The following is an 11,420-nucleotide window of genomic DNA, read 5'->3' on the forward strand; positions in this document are numbered from 1 at the left end:
TCTCGCCGATACTTAACTTATATATATATATAATAATCGAAATTAATCGACCCAGACATTGAACTCCAGTTTAACTAATAGATCCTTGAACTATAATAACAACGCTGGCTAACTTGAGACAATAAGTCAAGTCATAAGAGCGTCGAAACGCTAAGGGTTTTAATCTTCACCATTCAGGTCCACTAAATAGATTATTTCTAAATAATAAATCACTATATATTTGAGAGGTGTAGAGGACATTATCAACAATTTTGAGTCGAGCTCAGAAATACCATCTGCTAAACTGCTCAGTGAAAAAGTGTAATAAGTCACAACCTCAATAGTTCGCTGATCTGTTGGCTGTTTTTAATTATTTTATCTACCTCAAAAGTCGTAGTTATTGATTTGCACATAAGTCATATTCAAGTGTATAAAAAAAACATTTTACTTTACACGTTCGTTTCATCAAACTTCATATGAATATTCAATTGGTTCCCCAAACAAAAAAGGGGCTTAGAAATTTATATTGATTAATTCCTGTAAAACTAATTTTAGCCTTTGAAGGAAAATTGATAGATTTTGCAAGGTGATATTTGTACCAACTTTCAAATTAAAAGTAATCTCCATTTCAAAATTCTTTTTATCCTCTAATCCAACCTTTATGTCAAAAATTAAAACATTAAATAGTGCTTAATTTATTTATTTTAATTTTGGACGTTTCGGGAAATCTGTGTCCCCCTCTTCAGTGTCTAATTTGCCCCAATATTATTGTTGTGAGCCACTAATTTTTAATATATATCATTGTTTTAGTTATATATTTAAAACTTCTAATTAGCTCAGCCAATAATACTGGGGCGTACTATAGAGGGGAGCACAGGCTCTCCAAAAGAACCAAGGCAATAATCAATAAATTAAGCACTCTCTGTTTTAATTTTTAAATAAGACGGCAGGTTTAGAGAATTAAAAAATTGTTAAATAGTGAAGGTTAAATGGCGAAATAAATTAATAAATCTATTTCTGTTCATAATCTCTAAGCATAAAAAAAAAAAATCGATCATATACTTATTCAAAACCAGGTACTATTTTTAAACAAAAGAGAAACAGAAAATACATTCTCTAATCATTGGAAACAACTAATGTATCAACATCTAATCAGTTCTTACATTTTTGCACAAAAGGATCAGGCAGGATTCCAGCCAGATAAAAAGACCAGCAATGTAATTTAATGTAATGAAATATGTAATGTAATGTAATGTAATGTAATATGTGATATGAGATGTCAAGTCATGTGATGCGATGTGAAGTGATGTGATGTTAAGTAATATAATGTAATTTATTAGGAATTACAAAGTTACATATGTATAATATGTAACTATTCATCCGTATGTACCTACACGATATATTTACATATTGGAAGTATTTTAATGACTGTATTAAATTGACTGAAGGATAAAATGGTGCGATTGGAGGTCAGAAAACTACCCGAGATAGTAAAAAAATCTACTTATTAGGAACCAACGTATCGATCATCCGTGCAAGTCGTCATCCGGGATCAAATCTATGCACCAAGAATAAACTTTTTATTTTTTCTAATTTAAAGTAACGATTTTTCTCTGCTTCCAGCATTGGCTAGACCTGAGTTTTAGACCTGTAATGTTAGTCAAACTGACGACTGTTCCTAACAGTCGTTTGTGTTTCTGTCCACAACAGGGACCATCTTATCCTTTAAAATGTACATCTTACAACTACAAAATTTGAATATTGTAAATTCTAAAAGCTAGACTTTGAAATGTTTACCTGAGACTCTTGTACATGCTTGTATGTATAGGAAGGCCATACTCGTCCTGGCCAACCTTATCCGTGTAGACCCAGGTCCCTCCGATCTGCGAGGTCTGCTCGTAGACCACAACCTCGAAGAGCTCTGGGGAAGCTGAGAGGTGTCGTGCTGCAGCGAGACCAGCAGCCCCGCACCCGATCACACAAACCCTCTGCTTCTTCTAAAACAAGAAGGATTCCATTTATATACTTTTTTTTTTACTTTGAATTACCTATGTCTGAAATACCTATAATAAATTAAACCACAACATTGCTTCTTCTAATAAAAAAAAAATCGGGTTTTTATCATATTGAGATTTCATTTAATTAGTTGATTGTAATGTGAAAGCTTAGAAGATCAGTTTAATATACTTTTCTCATATCTAAGCGAAATTAATTTAAGCCATGCTTGAATTATACATTGAACCATAAATTAAGCTAAAACATTAAAGTTTCCTTCATTTTCTTCAATAAAGCAATCTGTGTATCAATTTAGAATATCATAGTATATTCAAGTTAAACAAGATGAGAGGAGACTTGCAAATTCTCAACAAGTAAAACTGTAAAGTAAGACAGAATTAAAGATGCAAAAGGTTCATACCGGTCTGCAATAAAAATAATTTTAGTAGCTGTATAGTTTATGGCTTCAATATGATTAAATCAATTAATGAACAGGAAGTTTATTATGTAAAAGTTTATTGTTATTATTTATCATCAGAAAGTTAAGAGAATACTTATATTCCCATAATGAAAATCTGTACCTCTACAAGGCATGAAGGGTCAAGGGTGAAGTACTTTGTAACGAATTACTGGTTCGTCGACAACGTTTGTGCAAGGAGGTGATTTGATGATGATCACATTTTTCCTAATTAAGGGTACCCACTTTATGAGGCTTCTTGGACTCCGGAGGGCTCTCAAACCTACAGGGTTGACTCATAGACACAGTAACACGTTAATAATTACCTACAGCCACAGCCGGATTCGGACGAGGCTACTTGGAGTTAGCAAAGCATCCATTCTCATAATAGTCTAGTAAAAATAGCTTTAACGTTATGTGTTTTTGTAAATCTATTTACTTGTACCTTTCGACTATTTTTTCATTAGTCATTAGTACAGGACAAAAATCTCAACTAACTAAAATCTCAAAAAACTATTGTAAATAAATAAATATTCCAAGATTCCTATTAACAATAAATGGATTTCAAATATTGATCAAAATTTTGAATTTCACCTAACTGAAAATATAAATGAAGGATATCAAGACAAGAAAAAATGTTTATCCGATAACGCTTTGTTTAGGAAGTAACTTTCAAACTTTTAAAGATTTTCATTGTTATGAATCGTTAGATTATAATGAATACACATGTTATATAAGACAGGTTCTGAATCTTCCTTTCAAAGCGACATCGGTCGAAAGGCACTGGATATGTATTATTTGTTCGGAAATTTTAACAATCCTTTGCCGTAAAGCATTAAGGAAACAGACCTGGTTTGCATTGAACTTTTCGGAGCATGACAATAACACAAATCCAATTAGTAAAAGAGCTGGGAAGAAAAAAAAGGCTGTTATCTCACTCCAATTTTTTATTACTTTAATGAAAACTATGTATAATTACCAGTCAAAATTGATGAGTCTGCCAAGTTTAGGTAGGGGGAATAAAAAATGGTGGTTGTTTCAAAACCTTAAGAAAACATTAATTTTACATTCGGAGCTCTATATCTTAAAAACTACGAACACTAGAAAATCTAAAAGAACATTATTTAAAGAAGAGTAAATTTGCTGAAATATTAGTCATAATAGAGCTATTATAACGTTGTATAGTTCTCGAGATATAGCTTTTAAAAAAGCAACATTTCTTAAAAATGTACTGAAAGATTAGTAGTTAGTTAATTTATTTTGAGAAATCTATATCTCAGGAACTATGTGATGTATAGATGTCTATTAGCGCTCAAATTAAAGCTAGTTTAATGTACTATAAAGTAGTTTATGATCTTTACCTTCGTAAGAATAGTAGTTTCCTTAATATTTGCTGAAATAAATTGATTTATAGTTGTTCTGACAATAAGTTTGATTCGTGAATAACTTTATTTCAGAAACCATAGATGTATGTCAGCACTCAAATTAAAGATAGTTAAATTTACTATAAAATTGTTAATAATGTTTATCTTTGTAGTAGTAGTATTTGTTATGATATTTGACAAAATAAATTCACAAAATGTTAATTTCTAGTTGTTCGTATAAAATGTTGGATTTTCGAAAAATATATCTCTAGATCCATACGACACACATAGTCTACCAACACTCAAAATAAAGGAAATTTAACTTACTATAAAGTAGTTTATGACACTTATATTCGTAGGGATAGTAGTTTTTATGATATTAACATATGATTATAAAGTTGGCAAGTGAAAATTTGTCCGAACAACTATAAATAGATTTATTTCAACAAATTTCATGAAAACTACTATTCCTATGAAAATAAACACCATAAACTACTTTATAGCTAATTAAACTAGCTTTAATTTGAGTGCTAATAGACATCTGTACGTCACATAGTTCCTGAGATATAGATTTCTCAAAATAAATTAACTAACTACCGATATTTCAGTACGTTCCATACACCATTTTTATGAAAGGTTGCTTTTCAAAAAGCTATATCTCTAGAACTATTGATCGTAAATAGCTCTATTAGGACTTACGTTTTAGCAAATTTACTCTACTTTAAATAATGCTCTTTTAGATTTTCTATTGTCGTTGGTAGTTGTAAAAATATAGAGCTCCGAATAAAAAATTAATTATTTTTAACGTTGTGAAACAGCCTAAATTTTTATTCCTCCTACCTATACTCGACAGACTCATCAATTTTGACTAGTAATTATACCTAGTTATTATTATGATTAATTAAGTAATCAAAAATTTGGGTGAAATAACTGCCTTTTTTCTTCTCTTGGTCTCTTGTACTAAATCCTGTTCAGCTACTGCTGCTGCAGAAGAGCATGTTAGTGTTTACTTTTAGCATTAATAATGTAATCAATTTGAACAACATTTAATGCGAATGTTCAAGTTTACTTTTTTAATTAAGTCGCTGGAAAACATATTAATTTATTTATTAAAACGTATACAAATCATAACGATGAAAATCTTTGAATGTGAATATCTCCTAAGCAAAGCGTTCCTTTATAGGAAATTTTTTTTCTTTATTTGAGATCCTTAATTAATGTTTTTAGTTAGGATAGTCAACCCTGAAACACCCTATATACAAAAATTTGCCTAATTCAATCCTTTAAATTTCACTAATTTACATATTACATCTTCATAAGGAGTTATTGGCTAAGAACCTATAAATTTACGTCGACCATTTTTGAAAAATCCACTATATTTGGACTAAACACCTCCAGGGAGAAGTGAATTTTGTACCACAATATTTTCAAACATTTTTACATCAAAATCAATTGACAGATATCAGTTGACTCCTACTTTTAGGCTAACTTACAATTTTACTATATTATTACTTATTTGTTAGTTTTATAGAGATTTTTCATCAACTTACTGATCAAACAGCTGAGAACCGTGTACAGTGAAATACAAAGTAGTTGTCGTCCTTGAAGTAAACTTCCTCGTTCAATTAGAGCTTACCTTTTCTATTCGAGGTAGATTTATAGAAAAATAAAAGTTAACATACAATGAATATCAAAAATATAAACTAATCTTTCTTTTAGAATGGAATAGGTATTAATGTAATACATAAATGATGCTACGAAGGTTTGAGGTAAGTTCGCAATCGGCTCTCGATGAATCCAGTCTGAACTGATTAAAGCTGGCATAGTAGAAGTATGAATTCTAAACTCAGTTGTTTCACAAATCAGCCCCGAGTTCACGAAGGCTATGAGTATACTTAATAAGGTAAACTTTGAACGGACACTAAACGGATATGAGGTTTGATGAAAGGCATGGAGCAAGAATGTGCCAAGCCACAATTTTGAGGACAATTAGAATTTTGTGCAAAACACTACTTTTTTTTCTTTATAAAGTTGCATTAGCTTGTATGACATTATAATTCCAAAATAATTGCTTAGTCCAGTCGCAAAGCCGTTGGATATTTACGCATTTAATGTACTTGTTTTACTAAACAATTTGAAATACCTCACTATTTTATTTTTTTAATATTAGCTTTAGCAGTCGAATATGAATACTTTTGGAGGAAAATTATTGCACTTTAATCTTGCACAGGACTTATGTTTAACCACACTTATACGTTAAAACACACGGTTTTCACATCAACCGTCTTTCATCCCAAAGCCGACTTTCGAACCAATGGAGCCGTCTCTCACTTTTTTGGAAAAGCAACAATTTTTACTTCTTTAATTTGATAAAATCGGTGAGGCGTATCGATCGCTTGTAGAAGTATGTAGTGAGGCTGCTTTAAGTGAGAGAAGTTATCGTGTGTGGTTTCAAAAGTTTAAAAACGGTATTGACATCGAAGACAAGAAACTCGATGGAAGGCCAAAAGTGTACGAACATTGTATTATTGAAGGTATAATCGTCCATAAAGACAATAAAAAAATAAATTTACATTTCAAAATCGACATCGACATCCAAACCGGATATTCATGAAAAAAAGCCCATGTTGTGTATTTGGTGGAGTCAGTTTGGTGTTGTGTATTATGAGTTACTCAAACCAAGCGAAACCATTCCTGGAGATCTCTGTCGAATAAATGAGATTGAACCAAGCACTCAAGGAAAATCGCCACCATTAGTACTCCAGATATGATCTGATTATTCTCCTACATGATAATGCTCGTTCGCATGTTGTGGCACCGGTCAATACTTATTCCGAAATACTTAATAGGAAGTTCTACCCCACCCGTCGTCATATTGCCCCTTCCGATTAACACTTGCTCCAATGGCCCGTTTGAGCAGCGTTTTACATTGCATGAAGATACCGAAAATTGGGTGGATTCGTGGATAGTACCAAAAGATCAAAAGCTAGTAATGGGGAATACTTCAGATAAAACGTAATGTACCATTCCTTCACAATATATTCCTCTTTTTTGATAGAAAACAGCGGAAAATTATTTATACCCTATATAAGCTAAATAGTAATTTTTTTCTGTTTAAAATATGTTAAAAAAGTGGTCTTTTCTTGCGGCACCCTTGGCTTTCGCTCGAGGTACTCCCGAGTGCTGCGGCACCCACTTTGGCACCCGCTACTTTAGTCCCCTCGGAGGTGAACAGAATGCCCAAGACAAATCCAAACGAGGCGGCTCTTTCCTAAGCAAAGGAGGCTGCTCCTAATTGGGTCCAAGGAAACCTCTACGAAAGACTGGAGGACCTCTGTGGGACCATTGAATTTCTAGCTTTAACTCCCTACATGGTTATTAAAGGAAGGAATAAGTAATTTGTATATAACAGTAGTAATCTGATTTTATCGTTTTTTAGTCCATCGGAAATCAAATACACATTTTACATAATCACAATGATTATAAAAAAAATTAAACATGAGAGATTAATTTGGGATTTCTTGGGAGATTTCACAGATTTGGAAACATTCTTGCGTGAAGTATGTTTTTAAATTGTGATCAATCCATTAATCGCACTACCCAGCAATAAATTACAGATCCGGATGCAATGACCTACATATTTATAAATATATATAATTTATATTATGCAATATACATATATGTTTCATAATATGTTTATAAGTCGACAATCTCAAAATTAAGTTGCGATAGACAATAAACTGCAGAAAGGAGTTCATTAGCTGACTAGAGGATTAACTTGCAGGTTTCTTTGTTCCTCTTCTAAAGACTAACGGGCATCTGACAAATACAATAAAGGTTCACCGTATTATATTGTATCCTAAGTTTTTTTTATTTTTATTTTATTATTCTTTATACTTCCAAATAGGTTTTTGAATTATATATGTAAACTGTTTTTGATTACAGAGAAAAATAAAATCTCTTATGACCATTTCATCGAATATACTTAAGTCCTTTACCAAAAAAATATTCGGAATGGAGTTCGCAAGCACTTAGTTTCTCATTCTTCCCTATTAAACAAGGACGTACCCACAGGAGGGGGCAGGAGGCGGCAGCTGCCACCCCCTAAGAGTAAAAAAACATTATTAATTTAATAATAATTAAATTTTTTCAAGCAAATACTAATAGTATATACTAATAAAGCAAAACTTATTAATTCTTCTATTAAAATGAGTTAATAGTAAGGAATAGCTTAATTTATTTTAAAACACTGGACCAAGTAAATAAATAATTTTTAATATTTTATAAAGTAGTTTGATTTTTACTGAGACTAAAGTGAAGCTAGTAAAAAGTCTAGAAAACGAAGAGCAATGGTTTTCAAGAATCCAGATGAACAAATTTCGACCACAAAATCATTTTATCCTTTCTGAAATTCTAATGCTTTGTTAACGGTTTTTTTATTATTATTATTTTTTTCGGCTAAGACTCTCCCATTGAAGTCCTATACTGTCTAACCATGGTTGGGGATTAAGATTTATCATTTTGTAGGATCGCCACACAATATAAAAAGACATGCAATGTAAAAATCATTGGAGAAATTTGTTATCATTTTCGTGTCCAACCACCCATGTAAATATTTAGAAAATACTTATTTTATAACTTTGAGAATAAAATTATGTTTCTCGAAGGATTGTATCGCTCAAAATTTTGTTGATAATAAGTGACTAGAAAATGTATTTTAAATCCGATTTTGTTGGTATTTGGAGACCCTTGATACACAAAGAATCCTATAAAGTTGTATTTGATTTAACAACTTCTGCGAAAGAAAAATCCTGTATGTGGGATGTAAGAATAGAAAAATTATAAATTAATACTAATCTTTTGTTTCTTTTTGAATTTAAGAATAAAAAAATTCTTTCCTAAACAAGAAGAAAAAAATTATGAATTAAGTAAAGTACCTGTACAAGTAAAAACAAATCTGTTTCTCAAGGGCATGATAAAATGACAATGTAGAGGTGTTATGATTAATTCTTAAATTTAAAGAAATTAATGAACCGATGTGCTTAAAGCAGCTCCCCAATGATTTTAAAATTCCACAAATCCTTTATTTGTATCACATTGCTCCTTATTGAATTTACTTTTTTAAACTAAATAAATATAACGCTTTTTATATAAACTAAACTTGTAACCAATAAAGAACAATGCTTCTGAATAAAAAAATGTCATCAAGCTATAACCTCCGAGTTGAGCGACGGAGGATACGAAAAAATATTATTAAAACACAAAATAATCATAAAGATCTAATACTAATTAATTTAAATTGCAAAAAAAAAGTTACACTATTATTTCAAAATGTTGGAATATAACTTTACAACGGCATTGCGAACATGTCTTTGATCAAAATTATAGTCCGATAGCATAATCAATCCTTTTATCGTTAACAGTCCAACAAAGAAAATCCCCTCCTAAATATCGAATTATATACCAATGGAATTAAAAAAGTACGATAACTTTAGATTTAATTTAATCAAATAGATATTTGAAATGGGGTTCACATAAAATTCTTGGTCTTCTTATATTTCCAAAAGGAGGTAATTTTTTTTTTACTTCAATTGCTTACTTAACTTAAATAATTAATGAAATTAATCTAACTTAACATTACGATCAAATATTTAAACAAAAATGCACTTACCATCCTAAGAGACCAACTGTTAACTACTGACAGGTTGGTAATATCCAGGTCGTACCAGCTCCCCACTCCTGCGGACATCTTGGAGGACATATCTCTTCCACTTTTTATCATTAATCCTATCTTAACTTAGTTAATATTCAAGATGAATTATAGTCGAGCAGAATTAAACTAATTTTGCTAATTATTATCAAAGTATTTAGCACCACAAAGAAAACATAGTACACTTCTTACAAATAATGGCTCTACAAACTAGCCTTTCATTCTTGATCCATACTATGTTTAGATCGGTTAAAAACTATTATTAAACCATTTTCTAAGAAAACATTAATTTTAATCAATAAAAAAATACTAAAATTCGTATCAATTTCTCAATCAAACCTATGAGAAAAATAGGTGATTTAAGGTTACATTGAGAGATATTTAACAATCAGATAGAATTGTTTTTTTTTTTAATTCCAAGCTTCACTTGAAAATGGTGCCAGGCAAAAGCATTATATTACAAATGTCTAATTAATTTAAATTTGATTAGTTCACTATTAAATGATTTTTAAATATGTTGGTACTTTGTATTTTGATTTAATTTCTGAGACCACACTTTGTATTTTATTTAGGAAAATCAAAACTATAAGATATTTACTTTAAATTATTTTTATTCATAACAACAACTAAGCATTATTATTAAACAATACTAATTTCAATGTAAAAAGTTATATTAATTTTATTCAAATCTAAAAGATAATATGATATACAGTTGACTGTTGTCTTTATAATAAAATAATGTGTATTTATTATTAACATAAAAATTGGGGTAAAAAAGTATGAATAAATTTTATATTTCACTTAGCAAATATGATCTTTAAGTGAATATTGGATTATTATAATGAAATATTTAAAAATCTGGAATATATTTTTGTTTGGACACAGTGAAGCATGTATCAAATGGCATATATTAATAACAGAATTTTTTTTAATATGCTATCACTTAAGCAATTTAAATATTTGTATTAACATATTTCTTCAACATTGTTTAGCCAGTAACTGTAAAAGTACAACAAAATAGCTGCGACATTCCAACTTTATACTTAAAGTACTTTACCCATCCCTTACCGTTATACTTTACCCATCAACCAGAATTCAGATACTGCAATTAAATTAGTTTACATTCTTTCATAATATGATCATAAATTGGATAGATGTGAAAGCTGTCTAGTTGTTATATGGTTTATTCCACGCCGATAACAATGTTTTTTCCATTGTAATAACGTAATATCCAGCCATTATTAGACCTAGTAGTTAAAAGAACAAAGAATTACAGGAATTAAGTTGCAAATTCCAAATTAGACTTTATTTCATATTCAATTCAAAACCAATTTTCAATCTTTAAATTACATCTATAAACAACTATATTAATGATATTAATTCATAATGTTTCTTAAGACATAATTTAGAAAGCTAAATTCCATGTTAAAAAGGCGTAATATACACTTTTTGTCATTCATTAGAATTAACTGTGATTATGACACTACTGGAACTCAAGACCTTACAACCAAACTATGTTGTACAGAAGAACTTAGTCTCATTTTTAACAAAAATTAAATTTTTTTACTTGAAATGTCGATTTTTTTAACCAAATCATTATCAAAGAAGTTTAAAAAACAAATATCAAGAAACTAAAAAAATATCAGCACTCTTTCTTTTTTTTTAAATATGATTTAATTTTTTTTTTAACAGAGGGAGAGAAAGAAATTTATTCAATCATGCTGCCCAAATACATCGGGTTGCTACATTACACAGCATACTGATCAATCCGTGATCGGACATATATAAATTTATAAATTACATTTTTTTTTATATGATACAATATAATAGAAAGATATCATTTTTTTTTTTCCACAGTATTCTTTTACAATTAATATCAGTCTACAAACTAAATACAAGCTTTTCAATTTATTCC

At 30.0% G+C, this 11,420-nt stretch overlaps 1 protein-coding gene across 1 annotated transcript in view; it reads right to left on the reverse strand.

The window, feature by feature from the left end:
• LOC106680556 (uncharacterized) overlaps positions 1–9,604 on the reverse strand; it is a 19,124-nt gene extending 9,520 nt beyond the window's left edge. The window contains exons 1-2 of the mRNA XM_014420337.2: positions 9,467–9,604; positions 1,777–1,976 (exon numbers count right to left, since the gene is read on the reverse strand). Of these exons, the coding sequence (XP_014275823.2) occupies positions 1,777–1,976; positions 9,467–9,577 (311 nt within the window). The 5' untranslated portion in view covers positions 9,578–9,604. The remainder of the gene's footprint in view (positions 1–1,776; positions 1,977–9,466) is intronic.
• Positions 9,605–11,420: the final 1,816 nt, after the last annotated feature.

The sequence above is a fragment of the Halyomorpha halys genome, unplaced genomic scaffold (genome assembly GCF_000696795.3).
Source record: "Halyomorpha halys isolate HHAL.00 unplaced genomic scaffold, Hhal_1.1 Scaffold267.1, whole genome shotgun sequence".
In the NCBI taxonomy this organism is placed as follows: Eukaryota; Metazoa; Arthropoda; class Insecta; order Hemiptera; family Pentatomidae; genus Halyomorpha; species Halyomorpha halys.